The sequence below is a fragment of the Barbus barbus genome (assembly GCF_936440315.1).
Source record: "Barbus barbus genome assembly, chromosome: 19".
Lineage (NCBI taxonomy): Eukaryota > Metazoa > Chordata > Actinopteri > Cypriniformes > Cyprinidae > Barbus > Barbus barbus.
The window spans coordinates 22,631,854-22,650,379 of NC_136747.1; the positions used below are offsets into that span (position 1 = coordinate 22,631,854).

Genomic DNA, 18,526 nt, shown 5'->3' on the forward strand with positions numbered 1-18,526 from the left:
AACAGGATCCCTGTTAGTGGCCATTGGTAGTTGCACCATCTGTCCAAGTGATACAGTCTGCAGCAAGCGATACAATGGTGACATTGTACCATTTAATGTCAGACATAATTAGTATTATTGTTGTTAATGGTACAAGATAATTGGGAGCTGGAGGCCGCAGATGAACCTGACACCCTCTGGTGGTGCACCACAGGCTAATGAAGCTCTCCGTGCCCGGGACCGATGCCAGGCCAAAGACTGAAATCATCAGCTCATTCATGGCTGCTGATTGCACAACCAGACTTTTAGTTTCAGGAGTGAAGTTTTGAAGGGTATTGAAACGCACTATTGAAAGTTAATGGTAAACCAAATTGAATGGGTCAAAAGATGAAAATTCTGTCATGATTGACTCACCCTTGTGTTGTTCCAAACCCATATGCAGTTTTTTCCCCCGCAGTGATACACAAAATGAGAATTTAGTAGAGTCTTCACACAGTTCTTTTTTAAACATGAAAAAAGGTGTCAACAAAAATCAATGCCAAATGCCTCGCTTCACTCATATTTCCATGTGCACCTGATATTTGATTCGACAGCTACAGTAGATGGATTTTGACTTAAATTCTGATCTATTCCTCACAAATAGCCATCGCGTGACTTTGAATGGGTTGTGTGGAATATTTTTGTAATGGTGCGTTTTAGAGTTCACATTCATTAGATGGAAACTGGTCAGGATATGCTGCAAAAATTCATTTTGTGCTCCACAAAAACAATTACAGTATAAGCAGAGGATGAGTACTGGCAAATAATGTCAGAATTTCACTATTCCTTTAACACTTTATGAACTTTTTAACAGTAGAATTGATTGATGGTGTAAATGGTTATGTATTAAACTGTTTTATCATTATACCTGCATTCTACATTTTATTTATAATTGACAAATTACATAAAAAACGTTTTCTTTCATATAGCTTGAAATTAAAATATTAAAAATGCATATTTATGAAATTTTACTACATTTGAATATTAAATGTGTTCATATATAAATTATAAAATTGAACAAACATTTAATATTAAAAATATTTCATTATAAATACAAAAGTTTAACCCCCTGCCCCCCAACCAATTTCAAGTGTTTAGTCAGTGAAAATCATTCCCTCTGCAACTTATCCTTTCATATATTTTGACTTTTTATTCTTACTATTTAATGAATTCCTGCTAACTCTGCAAGACAAAGCACTCACAATGACGAGATGCCACCACAATCTGGGAGGTCGAGGAGCAGCATATGTGTCGCCTGAAGGAAGTCAGCTGTGAGCTCCTTTACACAAATTGCTTAAAGGCATTTCACCACGATTTTCCCTCAACATCAGCAACAAGTAATGCTATTACACAGATTCTGTCTGGTCATGCTTACAGGCCTCAGAACAGGCATCTCATCAACATTACAACTATTAACAAATTGGATCATCCACACAAATACACAGCCAATAATGGCTTCAATGAAATGCGCAACCATGTTATTAGTTAAAATGGTTAATTGCACAATTACTATGTGCAGCCGAGTTGGATCAAAACGGGCATGTTTGATGTGAGATTTAATCTTGCTTACCCTTGATCACCCTTGAATCGCGAGGGTCTTGATTATCTTCGCTTGTACGTGGAGTGTCCTTGGAACTGAACAACACTTAACAGCGGAGACAGAGAACGACATAATGAAAAAAGCACAGACAGATGTGCACAAACATGTTTTGCTCCGAGGCATTCTCTCCTTAGATGGAAGGGCCGAAATTGAGAAGAACAACTGCATCTTCCCAGGACTGTCAGTGGAGTGTTTTATGTTGTGTTTGTGACTATGTGTGTGTTCTCTAATGATGGGCACCTTGAAGGTTTTGATTTGAGTGTCGTAAGAGAAGTAGCGTTCATAGGTGCAGGTGTTTCTGAGGTCAGATTCTCATCAGGAACCTTTTACCTGAGGAGACAGACGAGTGTTTGGTCTAGCTGAATGTGAATGAGTACGTTTGGGTGTGAAACAGAGAAGATTAAATAACAGACAGAGACAAAGAGCAGAACACAGATGGAGAGATAAAAAACGAGACAGATGTACCTTCTAGAGACTCAGTTGTGAGGACTAAATTCTAATTAAAGTAAAAGCTTACACAAGAAACATCTTACATAATTGCTATTCTACCAATAAAAGTAACTAATTATGCTAAATAATTACTTTGAACAACAAGCACTGAGTTGTTTTATTGGAAATAGAAAAACAATTATATATACAGTAAATTATATATACAGTATGTTACCTTATTTTATATCTCAGGATATACAATTTTATATTATTTGAATATTTTATAGCCGCCCGTCACTACAGGTCAGATTCAATCCAAGTTGCCACTCAAGTAGCAAATGTGGATTGACAACCAGCGAAAGGAGTGGCTACAAATAGTAATGAAACAAAACTCTAAAAGCACAAACTAAATATTTGGATGAGTCAGTCAGTGCATACTCATTTACACGAAACATCATGTCATGCCGATTACGATTCAGAAATTCTCTGCAGGCAACCTGCGGACAATAAGAAAAACAGTAAGACTGTTAAAATAAGAATGGTTTATTAAGTTTCATTCTGGTAATTGTCATTCATGATTCGTTTACATGTTTGTAATCATTCTAAGGTAAACACGATTGGTACTGTTGTTTCCAACAATGATAAATGCTTTCGTTCTCGCGCGCCCCATTCTCACCAGCTGAAACTCTCACGCAAGCTTGAGTATTTAAATCCTACAAATGTGTATCTAAATGCATATGAAAATGCCAAAACGCGCACGCTTTCATACGATCGCCTGTAAAGTGCACACTCATAAGACACATACGCAGACACATTTACATAGACATTCACTCTTGACATTGTCTGCAGCCGTCTGAGGAATGCTTATTCATTCCATTACTGCACTGAAGCCCCACCCCTTTTGAGAAACCCCTCCCTAAACACCCTCCCAGCCCCGTCCACCAATATAGACTACAACAATCTCACACTGTCCTATAATAATGGCTCTCCTTTTGAAGATAATGCACCTATTTCAACAGAGGATTTTTTTTTTGTAACTACTGTATGAGCTGTGACTCAATTTGCTGGCACATGAACAGAAATAAAGGCCATGAAACAAAGAAAAACAAACAAAATAATTTGGCATTAGCAAAGATGAGGAAAGATCCCTCAAGAAAGCAGACAAAAACTCACAAGGTCTCAAAAAAGTATCAAGTGATCAATAAATAACTCAATAAATTAAGTATATAAAGTAAAATACTCAAAGAGCAGTTAAATATGTATCGTACGGTAAAAACTAATTCTGCATCGCAATTCTTTGATATAAAACAGCGAATTGCAGTTTACGACTCGACCGCTCTTACAAAAGTGGCCACTATGCTAATCAGTGGCAATCCAGTACCTTCCCATGATGACATGTACGTACTATAGCAAATATCTATCTATCATCTACCGTTCATTCGGTTCGATTCTCTTTTGTTATGTGCGCTGCTTGATTTTTTCGGTCACACAATGTACAAAAGTGATGATCTCTGACCGATAATGTGTCTCTAATTTCCAAGTTCAGCAATGGAACTAGGAAACTAGATGGAAAGTGTTTGCATTACAGCTCGCAGACGAGACTCTAGCTTGGCAACTAGCAGAAACAGCAGCCGTGCCTTTCTGTGATCGATTCATAAGCCTAACACCTGAACTTAGTGACTGGCAAATGAGTTTTATTGATCTCTGCTGCAACACTATCAATGACTGACACATATCGCAGTCACATAGGTATGGGTTGTGACAGAATGTTAAGACAGGATCAAAGGTCTCCAATACTCCTCGAGTCCCTCAGCTGGGATCCAGCGCTCAAAGCACTGGCCACTGTGATGCTCGTCATATCCATTTGAGCTCATGTCAATCCCAAAATGTCCACCTCAAGAGCTGCCCCAGTCTGGATAGGTTCATTGAAGATGAGAACCGACGTAGCTAGAGGTAGAGACCTCACTGTCTAACCGGATTCGCTTTTTTTTGTTGTTGTTTGAGAAGAGTGGACGTTCCATCACAAAGGCAAATTCTGAAATCGATGCATGTCTTCCTTATTCGTAAGGTTCAAAATTGTGGAGACAAAGGCCACTATTTGGGTGCGGTAGATCTACAATTAGCTCCCACGTTTAGGGCTCAACTAGTGGTTAATCTGTTCTGATTGGATAATCTCCCGCACAGGTTAAATGAAAGGCGATCTTTTTCTCGGAGCGCTCGGGACTGCTGGCTCAGAAATGTCAGAGAGAAGGAGAGACGGTTGCTAGGACACGAGGAGAGCAGCGAGGAGAAGCGTCGCCACAGTGATTAACAGTCGGTCTCCAGACGGACTGCTGCCGCTGACGCTCTTCTCCAGTTTAGGGATCTCAGGGTTAAACTCATCTGAGAGAGAGGAAGACAGATCAAAGAAAGAAAGGAAGAAAGAAGTTAGTGAGCATCTCAAACCTTTTTTATACTGATAAAAAGTTTATAAAACTATATAAGTTGCCTCAGAGTAAAATATAAAAAAATATATAAAAGTTAATACATTAAGTGCAGCTGTTTATTTCTATTTCCATCATGTTAGGCTAATCATATCAGCATGTTATTCAAGAGAAAGGTTGGAAGTTATTGAAAACAAAAGAGTGAGGGAATGAGAATGTGATGGGAACATCACTCTAGGCTGGAATCAAACCTGCATACCTCACATGAGCACCATGGCTCAGTGTCAAGAACACATGCATTTACCATTAAGCAACAGCAACTAAAGGAAAAAAAGTTGTACCTAAAAGTTAGACGTTGACATAGATGCTAAATTATCACCTACTAAACATCAGCAAACGACAAAAGGGAGCAGGGGAAATAATGATTCCTCTTTGAGTAATGTCATTACCTACAGCAACTGTAATGGTTTCCCCACAGCCTTCTCCAAATATAAAGAAGATAAAACTCATCCATTCATTTTCTGTATTATTACTGGCCCCAAAGCTCTATAACATTCTACAAGGGTTATTGATGATGAAAATAATCACTTAGAAAGAGAGAGACAGAGAAAGGAGGAAATAAAAGCAGCAGTGAGGAGGAGAGATAGAGAGAGAGAAATCTTATCTATTAAAACAGGAGATATAATTGTAGAGAGAAGACTGGGAAGGATATCAGACAGAAATAAACAAACAATGTGTGACATTTCTTATCTGCAGCAGACGCGAGTGAACATAGACACACAGCTCAATGGACGTATCAGCGGAGCCATGTCAACACATCATGGAAATGTCTGCGATTTATCATTGTTGATGCTCGCAGGTAAAAATCCAACTGGACTAGTTCTGCTCTCTGTGTGACAATGTAGGACGTGTTTCTGGATCAACATCTTTTGGTGGGCCTGGAACAACTTTGGTGTCAAACAAATATAGTCTTATACCCTTGTGGTTCTCAGCTAGTTTTGCTTAAGGACACAGAGTTAGCGTTGGACAACATGTGCTGATCCAACACTGTACCAGAATTGTTTAAATTGCAAAAGTAAACAAAAGTGTTCTAGCTGTGAATACAAACTACACTGTAAAAAATGATTGTAATTTTTTTTTTAAGGTCATATTTATTACATTGTACGCCTTTTATCGGGATAGGACTGGTTATGTTAATTCAGCAGAAAATGGCTGATGGATTGACTCATCTAATTTTTTGTAAAAAGGTTTACATTTTTACTGCATTTTTCACAGCTGCCAGTTTTATTTTGTAAAAACAACAGTATTTATTTAAAGTGTAAGAATTTCAGTTGAAAAACTGCAATATTGCTAAATGCATGTTCTATGCATCTGAGAGAATTGTCACTATATAAAATACATAAAATAAAAAAACTATGGAAAAATGCACATTGGTGTCCATCCAGCATTTTTGTATGCAATATCACAAGATTTGCACAAAAATTAGGAAAACTGGCTACTGAAATATATTTCAACTTCCATGACCACACAACAATATGCAAAATCAATAATGTGGCATAGGCTGTATAGGAAAATGTGCTATTTTATCAATAAAATAGCAGAAGCATAATTTACCAGTGTAAAACCGTAATTAATTGGGCTCACAACGATGGTCAACAGGGTGAAAAAATAGACTAAAACCTCTACTGGATTCCTGGTCTGATTACACTCACTAGGGCATCTTCTTTTGTTTCTTGGACAGTCCTGGCCAGTATTTCTAAACTCTCTAAAATGTCTGGGTTTTGCTATTGTTTTCATACTTGCTGAAAGTAATGACTGAAAAGTTGTTTGAAAAATAGTGTGCAGTCTTTTTACATACTTGACCAATGGAGGTGTCCAAGAAGGTGGGATCTACAGAGAATGAACAAAGCAATACAAATATGTGCAAATATAATGTATGAGGATTGTATAGAGCATATCAATAAAAAAAACAAAACAAAAAAAACAAAGCCAAAACCCATACATTTGCTGCAATTTAGATATCCCAATCAGGCCATGTCTGGGCAAAAGAAGCAGTATGGTCACCCAACCACTGGCTAATCATTTATAGATATGTCTACAGTAGCCTTTTAGCCAAATAAAGAGGAAAAAGCAAACAAATTCTTTAACTGTTAGCTGTTTCACCTTTTTGGCTGAAACTAGCACATAACTTCTTTCCCTGTGATTTGGCAAGCTGAAATAAGAAACATCAGGTCTCCTGGGTCTCTAAGCTGTGTTAAACTTTGGAAGTCTTTTCAGAATAGTGATTAGCCATTTCTTTTTGACATCCGTAACCCCATTTTATCATATCCATTTCATCGAGGATAATCCCTGAGTGGAACGCACTATATAATGTGTGCAGCGCACAGACTTAAGCAGAATGAATGTTTTAATGCAGCGTCAGCACAAATGATGGTATTATGGAGCTGTTGACAGAAAACAAAGTAAAACTTGCTCTCAAGAGTGCTACACATGCCATTTTTTTTTTCTTATAATAGGGGGGTTGACCTGTCAGCAATGTGTTTTTTTATTATATATACGGTTTGGGAAAGCTAACAGGATGTTGACAGCTTGAGAAGTACAGTAGGAGGGTCTGCGTACAAACAGAGGGTCATTTGTTCATGTGGTTTATGTGTTTGATAAATGGATACAAGAATCAGTTTCCATTTGAACGGCCTGTGCATTACAAACTCACACTCACACACACACACACACACACACACACACACACACACACACAGAGACCTACTGCTAGAGTGCTTTTGGATGCCTGGGGTGGTGTAAAGTGCGAGCTATGCGTTTTAGCAAGGGCATGTTGGCGTTGAGCCAAGCTGTGCATCCCGCAGTGTGTCCCGATGGTCCTTCCTGTGAACCTGATGTGAACTTGGGTTTCTGGGTATTCGCTTGACGTACATTTCAGATGCATTCATAATGCGTCTCACTGCACATTTACAGCTCGATTTCTCAGAATAAAAATAATATTTGAGTGAGCATGAGGAAGCATGCATTCATTTGTTTGTTATTGGCCACCCCCTAGTCACAGGACGTTATAAAGCCAATGTGTGTGCAGGCTTCACGTGTTTGTGTGTGTTTACTTACCAATGTCATGCAGTTTGGGTCTGACAGTGTAGTCAGGTGGACTCTGGTTTGAGTCGTCATCTGCATTAGAGACTGGAGAGAAAACACATGATCTGAGTGTAGACAGTGGCCCCAAAGACCATTTGGACACTTAAGGTATTTTTCACCGCAAAATGAAAATTTGCTTAACATTTACTCAACTTCAGGCCATTCAAGATATACATGAATTTGTTTCTTTATCATAGCATTACATCACTTGTTCACCAATCGATTCTCAGCAGTGAATGGGTACTGTCAGAATGAGAGATTAAACAGCTGATAAAAACATCACAATAATCCACAAGTAATCCCACAACTCCAGTCCATCAATTAACCTTGTGAAATAAAGCTGCGTTTGTAATAAACAAATTCAAAGGAGTCCTCTATTCGTAATATTGCTCTCTCCAGTGGAAGTCATTTAATCTGAATCAGGAGAAAAATAATGTACAAATCAAGCACGTTTTACATGTGAAAAACAGTCCTAAATCAGTTCTAAACAAATATGCCAGTGGGTTTTGATGGTTTGAGAGCAACAGGGGATGCACTTTTTTCCACTGGAGGAAGCGTTATTACGAATTACAGTCAGAAGCAATTGTTTAATATTAAAAAGCCTTAATGATGGATTTGTTTATTTCAAACAAGTAGACTTCACCAGACATCAATTGCTTGACTGGAATCATGTGGATTATTGTGATGTTTTTATCAGATGTTTGGACACTCATTCTGACGGAACCCATTCACTACAAAGGATTCATTTGTGAGCAAGTGATGTAATGATAAATTTCTTCAAATCTCTTTTGATAACGAAACTGTTCAGGTCACACTTTATTTTAAGGTCCAATTTTCGCTATTAATTAACTATTAACTGCGACTTTTGCCTTAATAAACTCCTAATTACTGTTTAGTAAGGCAGTTGTTAAGTTTTGGGGGTTGTAGAATATGGTCATGCAGGATATGTTCTTTATAAGTACTAATAAATAGCCAATATGCATGCTAATAAGCAACTTGTTAGTGTGAATTGGTCCCTATAATAAAGTGTTACCAATTGAAATTTTTGGATGAACAATTCTTTTAAAAATTAATGAATGTCCTCGTATTAAATAAAACAACAACAATAAAATCATGGTAAATTGCAGAAGCTCGAACAAGTGATGCGTAAACTGTATTAAGATAATAAATTAGATGCACTTTGCATTAAAAAAGTATTATAAATAAATAAATACATGCATTAATGAATATTTGTGACACTCATATAGAGGGAATTAGGGTAAAGATTTAAAACTTTCAGTCTATGCATTATTTGCATTTTTTCATGTATAGTGTTTTTATAATACTCCAAAATAAAAAGCTGCTATGGCATAGCATGCTTTTGTTTATTGCAAAATGCATATATTGAGTTTACATTTTTAAATTGAATTTACAATATCCCTTATTTATACACATCACTCATTCAAACTTGAAATGATAATTATGTACAGTATGTAAACACAAAGCATTTACAAAAACACACACGTAACTGAGAATTATCAGTGATTAATATAAATAAACTTGTGTTGAAGAGATGAATGAGTTATGATATCCAAGTAAAAGAGAGCTAAGAGTGACAAGACAAATTGAAAGAGAGAGAAGCAGGGGATGATAGGAGCACTCCACACATGGCTGTGATCAAAGCGGCCACAGAACGTGTTCAAGCATTAAGTTCTGAAAATAGTTTGCTCACACACAAACACACATTAAACCCATCATCATGACCTTCACTTGTGGTTTGCATGCTTTTTGTTTCTATGTGTGTGTGTGTGATGTTGCTCACCTGTAGAACAGCAGACAAAAACCCGCAGTCTTAAACAGCTGTGTCCGTGGTGATGGATTGGTGAAGCTGCAAAAACACATGACAGCACAAACATTAACCTACTGCCACCTACTGGACAATAACATGCACTGACATCACCTTCGGGATCTGGATGTAACACTAACTTACTACCTACTACCTCAAATTGTTCCAACCTGTACGAGTCTCTTTCTTCTGTTGAACCCAAAAAGAAGATATTTTAAAGAATGTTGTTAACCAAACACTTGCTGGTAGCCATTGACTTCAATAGTATATTTCCCTACTATTTAAGTCAATGGCTACCAGAAACATTTAGGCACAACTTCAGTGTAAATGATGACAAAATGATGACAAATTGAGGGTAAATGATGACAGAAATATTTTGTTACCATTTCCGTCCCTACTCTGACCATTAGAATTAAACAAGTTGTTTTTGCTACTGTACCTTTAAATCTTCCTTACGTAAATGAGCACAGAATAACTAACTTTGCACAAGAAACGAGTAGCTATTTTGAAATAAACGCTTTATTTCAAAAGAGCAAAGCAAATTATATAGTCCCTTTAAGGTATCCAAGGCAAAGCTCCTTCTGCTGAGATAAAAAAAAAAAAAAAAAAAAACGAACTAAATAACATTGATCTAAACAGATATGGTGTACGTTTATTAAATTATCCATTTCCACAAGCTTCAGATACCATCTGTGATTGATGAATTGGCCCCAAATGAACTCCCCTGAGCTCAAACAAAGATAACATTTCCTGTTTTCAGGTTGATGAACATATGGGCCATGTTATTATAGAAATGTTTTAGTGCGATACCATTTTTCAATACCAAATAGTTGTCATGCTATCGCTAATAACCTGCCTACAGACCGCACTAATGAAGACGACTATTAGCATTAGGTGGGACATGCATCAGAAAATCATCATTAGCAATGCTCTATTAACACTCGGTTTATAGCCTGCATTAAAAAAGTTTTCAATCAAAACGGGTGCGCTCTAATTGTTAGCAATTGACCCAAATGCCAGAAAGACTGATGATCGGCGGCCGCCCATAACGTCCGTATCCCGATAACAAGCTCCTCTGAATGACGAAGCCATCCCTTTTTCACCAACAAGGCAGTTTTGAGTGCAAATGGACTGCTGGGAGAGATGCATTTGAGCCTGTCCTCAGGAGCTTTCTTTTATTCTCAGTTGTGATTTGGTAAAACGAATAAAACATGGTTGTGTTTGAAATAACTCTCCACCTTGCTTCAAAACACCGCTTCGTAACAATAAAGCCTTTTAAAGACGATCACTGGAGTCGCAAATTGTTTTCTTCACAAGTTTCTTTTGTTAACCGCATCTGTATGACTTATCTGTAACCCTGCACATAATGATGCTCACGCAGAAAGTTCTCACTTCTTTTATTCTCAACTCAAAAAACTCCATGACAGGAAGGGCCATGATTGGCTCGGCCACATCATGAAAGGGAGGATCCTGCCAAGGCACTTCTGCTAACAATGTCCCCTTGAACAAAGCACTAAACCTCCATCTGCTCAGCAGTATGCCTTTCCCTGTGTAATAACCTTTTCTGTCAGTGGAGTTTAGATAAAGTAAGCTTACTGCAACCTAGAACTTGCCAGCTAAAGAACACTTTTAAAGGATTATTATGTTAAATACAAGTTAAGCTCTATGGACAGCATCTGTGGCATGCTGTCAATGACAACAGAAATAATTTTGACTTGCACCTGAGTTTGTTGACAGAAATCCATTTGTAATTGTGCAACGTTTGCCCTAGAGACTTTCATTGTTAGCTTGTTTTTACAAACTGAGGAGCAAGTCTGAAGTATTTTCTGTGGTAGCGTGCAACCAGCGTTTCATCCACATACTCTTATGCAAATGTTGGGATGCTGCATAAAAAATTGTGAATGGAAAAATTAATTTTTCTTCTTTTTGCAGAATGTGCAGACTTGCTCGAGTATAAACTGTTATTTAGTTCGAAAACAATCCTCGTAAACTTTAACTGAAACACAATTACTGAATAAATTCCCAGATGTGTGTCAAAAATATCATGTGACTGATTAATTTAATCATAATTGGCTATAGTTTCACCTTCCAGAATGTTCTAGCATGCTGCTGTTTAAGGCATGAAGCATCTGCTGAAGATTGCTAGCAAAAATATAATTCTTCAATGTGTGATTTAATACGTTTAATAAAAATGGCTTCCCCACTGGCTCTAAATTGCATTTCTATTTTGAGCAAATTTCCCCAAAATGGGTGATTCTCTTGAAAGCAATGGAAAAGCTGCTTTACTTGCAAAACATTTTTGCAAAATTCCATTTTTTTTTTCTCACACAAATTATTATTTTTTCTTGGATGGACACTTAAGTACTTATGTTATTTATTTAGCTTAATTTGTTACGTTTAAGTTGAACTTAGTTATTTTCGTATTTGACTGGTCATGTGAACATACTAGCAGGTTTATATTATAATTATTAACTAAAAGTATAAAAAACTGAAATTAAATAAAATGTTAAACTTATTTTACTTCAAGTATTTGTCAAAGCATGATTAAGTTGATGCACTAAAATAACAATAACTAAAATAAAAATGAATAAAAACAATAACAAAAAAAAAGACAAAACACACTAAAACTTTAACAAAAATAATAATAAAAATGGAAAATACCAAAAATAAAAACTAATTTTAAATACTAAAAAACGATAATAGTATGTCAATGACACTATAATAACATTACATACGAACCTCCATGAGTCCATTTAATTTTTATTTTTTTTTAATTATCATTCCTTTTTGTAATCAACAGAACCTTAATACATCAGTGAACTTTTTGAGGTTTGTGACTCTGATACTCTGTCGATGAAACCTAAAAACTAACTAACTAACTAACTAACTAACTAACTAGCGTCAAATACTCACATATATAGTAGTACTCATGACCCACGTTGAATTCATAGCCTAGTGAGAAGGCGCTATAGCGCTGGAATTTCTCAGAGAACTTAATTGGCGCGTGGGGGGCGTGCGGCCGGTTGCACTCCCAGCGCTTGAAGCCCATCTGTGGGTCACAGGTGCGATAGCCTCGGTAACTGACCATGTAGAGAACGTACTGCTCAGCCACGCCACGCTCTAGCGCCCCCCGCTGACTCTGGTTGTAGTGTGGACAGTAGATGTCTAGGTAGTCGTTAACGCTGACCTGTACGGTGTAGCCCTCTCTCCGCAAGCTGAAAGAGAGAGAGAGGAAGGAAGGGGAAAAGAGAAAAACACAAAATATTGTTATAAGATTACAGTGTCTTTGCTATTCGAGTGGCATCAGTGTCATATTCTTTGGATTTTCTTATGGACACATAGGAAAATGGAAGAACAGGGAATATTTATCTCATTGGCCTTTTTAAAACGTATAAGTCCTGCTTGAACGGAAAAGCAGTTATATTTCAATGCTTTGCCACAGCACATTAAACCAGATCATTTTTCATGCTTAATGCATGCGAGGCACTGATCAAACAACAGGGGGCAGTGTTTCATTTCATGGCGGCCCTTCTCATTTGACTCCCTTTGTCTCGCACAAGCTCACACAGAAAAAAACGTGCTAATACACACACTCGCACGCTTCTAGGTCAGGTCCCGCAGGAGATTATTATTCAATTACAAAACGAGGATCAGAAATGTCACCCACTCCCTTCTCCGTTCCTCTTCCGCTAACCCATTTCTCCTCGGTTTCTGTCTTTCTTCACACTTCCTTTCTATTTTTTTTGTCTACACACTTTCTCTACTACTACACATGCAAGCTGTTTTTTTGCTTTCTAAAGTGCACATTATTCACGTGTCCTCTTTATAGCTCCGCTCCTCCTCTTTTACTCACTGCTTTCTTTTTTCCTACAGCTTTTTCCCCTCTTTTTTAATCAGTGTCTTTCTTAGCCTTTTATCAATACACAACAGATGGCAATCACATCCTTGATTAGGGCTTTCTCTCTCTCTTGCTCTCACACACGCAGACTGAATGAAAGATTTTTGTCATGCAGTGTGTTTTGGGGAGGGATGCTTCAAAGCTGCTATATTTAGGGAGAGGGAGCTGGCAGGGAGTGGAAAAGAGAAAGATAAAGGGAGAAGATGAAAGAGTGAGGAAAGATGAAATGAGAGTGCAGGAAAACAAAGGATGAGATGGGTATAGAGAGGCGCAGAATTGGGACGCTGATGTACTTGACACTCCTGAAGATGATGATGTTGAGAGGTGTGTGTGTGTGTGTGTGTGTGTGTGTGTGTGTTGGTCAGGTTTTATCTACACTGCAGAGACCAAATGTCCCCAAAAGGGGAATAAAGACTAAAATGTCAGTGTGAGCACCAGCCAATAGCTCCCATGAGGAAAATCGCTTAATAAAGATACTAAAATTATGTCTCAGGATGCATCTCATAGGGTTGGTTGGTTGATTGAATATCTAGACAAACAAAATTTAGAAAAAGACTTTTGATTTGTTGAACATTACATAATTCCAAACCTTCATTTGTTATTTCATAGCTGCAATGACTTTATTATGATTCTAAAATGTGAAAAATTGCCATGGTAAAGATTAAAAATGAATGAGCAGATGTGTCTACACTTTTGACTGGTAGTAAGAGCTAGGTTTGACCTAAGTTAAGGCTATTTTGCTAGCTTCCACTGAATTACACTTCTCTCCAAATCTCTGCCCTCTAATGACATGTCATCAAACTCAAACACATAAAAGGCAGCGAGTGTTTCTGATTGGCTAAAAATGGAGGGTCATTCACTTGACTCGTCATTTTGCCAAGTCTACAGCTGTTACAGAAATAAGTGTGATTTAACTATACAACTACGTGTGGTACATAAAAAAAGCAAAAATATGTATATGAGAGCCAAAACGGCATTTATTGTCTGAATTTCCTGAAAAAATGGAACGATTTGTTCGGTACACACACATACTGAACCGAAAGGTGTTGGAATGTTTGAAAACAGTATACCGTCGCACAGTCTTTTCGAACTTCTTTTTGCCTCCAAACGAAGAACAAAAACAAACTTAGTTTGAAGTACATCGGGGCCTTAACGCCTCAGTTCTGATGGCAGCGTGAAGCGTGAGTGAGCGCGATCATCCCTTCCTCTTTATTGCTAGTTTTAACGTGAAATAAACATGAATTAACATCTTACCCCTCATGTAATTGCTCACTTAGCGTTTTAACCACGGAAAGACGTCATTAAAACAGCTTGTAAACAAAATGTCACGTAGCATTTCATTTACCTCAGGCAAGTCATCAGTGTCTACAGCTCGTTATTTGCTAGAGAAATGACAATATTAGAGTACGTCATATTTTACTTTACCTGTTATTGATTTTTTCATTTATGTTTAAATAAATCTTTTATAAAACAAGTTATGACAGCCACTCTGTAAATTAAGTCTATTTCAACAACAAATAGAAATGGTTTAATTTAGAAGTTAATTTAAGTTAAGTTTTTGAGTGTTGATTATTATAGTTCAAAATAAATAGTAATTGAATTTAAGTTTGGGCTCTGTTAAGGGCTCCCTATTGTTTAGGGCAGAAACTGAGGCAGATTTTTATCCCTTAGAAAAATGTAATTATAAATGAATTTATTTAAAGAAAGAGCAGTTTGTTCAGTAAAACATCATTTAATTAAAAACAAACAAAAACAAAAACAAACAAACAATGTATTGTTTAGTTTTTTTCCTCCTGCTGTACTGAAACCATACTGAACTGTGATGTCAAAACCATATAAAAATATCATATAAAAACAAAAGCCTATGAGATGCTGGTAATTTTTCTTAAAACATGATTACTCTCTATGAAAACTGAAGCATTAAAAATGACAAAACTATCATAAAAAAAGGTCCATATGAGTCAGTCTAGCGTGTTGTTAACAGCAGTGACCGGATGAACGAGAACTCAAGATCTGGATCAGCCGATTCATTGAAAAGAATAAATTTGAGTCACCACTTCTTTCAAAAACTCACATGAACACTTACAGGAGAGCCAAGAAAGATGTCAAGGTTTCAACAGAACAATTTAAATTTGCCTGTTCCTCACACAAAGCTATCATGAAACTTTAGAAGACTTGTACAAGTCCACTTTTATGTTACTTTCCCATCCATTTTGAAGCTTGAAAGCTTCAGTTCCCTGTAATTACATGAAAGAGCGACCAGCACAATTCTTTAAAATTGTTGCATGGAAGAAAAAGAAGTGTTCCAAATAGGCACAACATGAAGGTGAGCAAATGACAAAATTTTCCTTTTTGGGTGAACTATCCATTTACATATGTGTGTGCAGTTCCTGCAATAAAAATAACCTCATGTGCATGTGTTCCTGGAGAAGTACAATACATTACAGTATCATTGTGTCTCACATCAGTGGGTGTATGCTCTTCAGTGTACATGCTCTATAGGTGAAGTTTTACGCAACTATATGTCTGCTCCATGACACCCACGTATTGATGGAGAGAGAGAGAGAGAGAGAGAGAGATGGAGCGCTCTCCAGGGATGTGCACATGTATTGAAGTGTGAAAACGGAGTAATGGTTTTCCCTCTTCCTCTCTTTTCTCACTTTCCCATTCTGCTGTCTCATCATCATTCTCTTTTCAGTGGGAAGGAAAACCTTGTTAGTTAGAAGGCAAAGCGTGAGGGAGGGAGAGATAGAGAAAGGCAGTAGATGAGGAATAAAAGTGATAGATAGAAGCAACGTAGCCAGCTAATAATCGTCTCAGTATACAATAAACAGCCGTCAGCATAAAATGCTTCAGGGCTAAAGTCTTCACACTAACCACTAAAGCAAATCTTCAATTTACACACTTTATTCACTGAGACACATGACAGATATATTCAAGTGGCATGACTTTTTTTTTTCGTTTTTTAATTGTGGGACTTTTTAATTTTTTGTTCATCTTTTATCCTTTTTTTTTTTTTTTTTTTTACTTTTCATTGTTTTCTAACATGATAAAATAAAATAAAAGAATAAAATAAAATAAAATTCCTGGTCATATTATTTTAGGTTTTTTTTTTTTTTTTTTTTTTTTTTAAAGATACAGTACAATGACATACGTAGAATAACAGAAAACTATTGGGAAGCATTGTAAAAAGAAATATAATTCAAACCTGGCACCTTATTGTTGATATTCATTACCCTGCTGTCTGTCTGTTAAATTACACTGTGGTTCACAAACAAGTACCACATACAATTACATGCTATACAACTACCAATTACAGTACAAACATGCTTCATACAGCTGAATGATTAGCTATACACTCCATCCCAAACTATTTCATTTAGCCCACGCCAGGCTCCACACATCATTATATGTTTTTATCACACAACTGCAGCTCTGTGCACAGTTTGCTTCTGAGCTTTAAACATTGCAAAAATGGTATCTGACGCAGTCTTGGCTGGCTATTACTGTGATGGATTCCCTGTAAAAGGTTAAAGCTATAACACAGAAAATTCACTCCCGGGGGCAATCCACGAATGATTCACATGGGTGGATAGAGAGACAGCGTGAGAGAGACAGTGAGATACAGAGACAGAGAGAGAGAGAGAGAGGGAGATTCTCAAGTATCTACCGTACATAATCTAAAGAATCCAAAAAAAGACTTACATCTTCAGTGATAATGGTTGAAATGTGAGAACCGCCTCTTTTGTGCTAAAACGCTTTGGGTATAAAGCCAAACACTCTGTTCAAATGTGCTTTTAACTGCACATAAATGTGTTTCTAAGTGTCGGCATTCACACTTAAAACGATCTGTAGCAACAAAGTGGCCCTAAATCATTCATTTTCAATGAGGGCTGGTGATTTGAGTGATAACAGCATTGTCAATTTAGTGTGGTTGATCTGAACTGTGTTTAACTATATGCAAATGGGTAGTGATGCAATGCAGTTACTACCAATGGTAAAAAAAACAAAAAAAACAACAACTTGTGACTACCAGTGAGAAATTAAAAGTATTACTTTTAAATTGACTTGTTCTGTCTTTACCAGTATTACAATGCCTAGAAGATGCCTAGAAGCATAACTTGAGTTCATATTCATTTGGTTTATGAAACAATATCATTATGCATTGCTGCAAATGTATAAATGGCATAAACATGTTTTGCCCTCCGGAATGTTAAGTTTTGGAAGCATTTGTTGTTCAAATGGAAAAAACATCTTGACATCTGCTAAAATAATAACAATAAATCATATATTTACAGCAATGTATCCTATTTGTGAGGACAACCAACAATACTGCGACCTCACGATAAAGCACCTGTCATTGCGATTGGCCCTTTCTTTCAAGTTAACCCAATGATTTTTCTCAGAACATTGTCAGATGGCTGGAATATCAAGGACGTTCTTCTTTTCTGCATTTACAATGCTCCTCTTCAGCAGGTTAAAGATTGCCTGTTGACACTATCTAGACTGTATTCACACATTATTCAGAAGACAGGGCTTTAGAGAACTGAAATAGAGGCACATACTATTGCTCACATTGGCCACTTAAATAAGTGAATAAGTATAGTTTCCTCATAATATCCACCCACACTCAACAGACTGAAAGTGTACGAGTATGTGACCTTTTCATGTTTGTTTGTGTGGACGATAGCTCGGGTTTCTAATCTCGACACGCTTCGTTCTAAAGAAATGGATGCAAAGCTTTTCATAGAGGCCATGGAAATACACATCTCCCACCCTCAACTTCTTCACCTTTTTTCCTCTTAGTGAAACTGAAAAGATCTGTGTACTCAGAGACGGCTTTTCAATAGGATGCATTTCAATTCATATCCAGCTGATTTTGTATCTTGTATTTATTTTGAAAAAGGACATAACGCATCTTATGCTGAATGGTGGATTTGTATAAAGAATGGGAAAATAAATCTTTTATAAGCACATACTGTATAAACAAGTAACAAACATCTTATGCACACATAAATCAATATAATACCAATTCTTGTAAACTAGAGATGTCATTATGAGAACAATTACATGCTAATCAATTGTATCAAACATTTATAAGTTTGTAAATTATTCATGCTTGAGAGACGTCTCATACCCAGCTGAGCTCTTACAGTAGCGCACATACACGCGTCGCTCTCCAAGAGCTT

At 36.9% G+C, this 18,526-nt stretch overlaps 1 protein-coding gene across 1 annotated transcript in view; it reads right to left on the reverse strand.

Annotated features, from left to right (window-relative positions):
* Nucleotides 1–4,310: 4,310 nt before the first annotated feature.
* LOC306885727 (ephrin-A3-like) overlaps nt 4,311–18,526 on the reverse strand; it is a gene marked incomplete at its 3' end in the record, with an annotated part of 78,285 nt that continues 64,069 nt past the window's right edge. The window contains exons 2-5 of the mRNA XM_079442460.1: nt 12,353–12,654; nt 9,416–9,481; nt 7,588–7,659; nt 4,311–4,429 (exon numbers count right to left, since the gene is read on the reverse strand). Of these exons, the coding sequence (XP_079298586.1) occupies nt 4,311–4,429; nt 7,588–7,659; nt 9,416–9,481; nt 12,353–12,654 (559 nt within the window). The remainder of the gene's footprint in view (nt 4,430–7,587; nt 7,660–9,415; nt 9,482–12,352; nt 12,655–18,526) is intronic.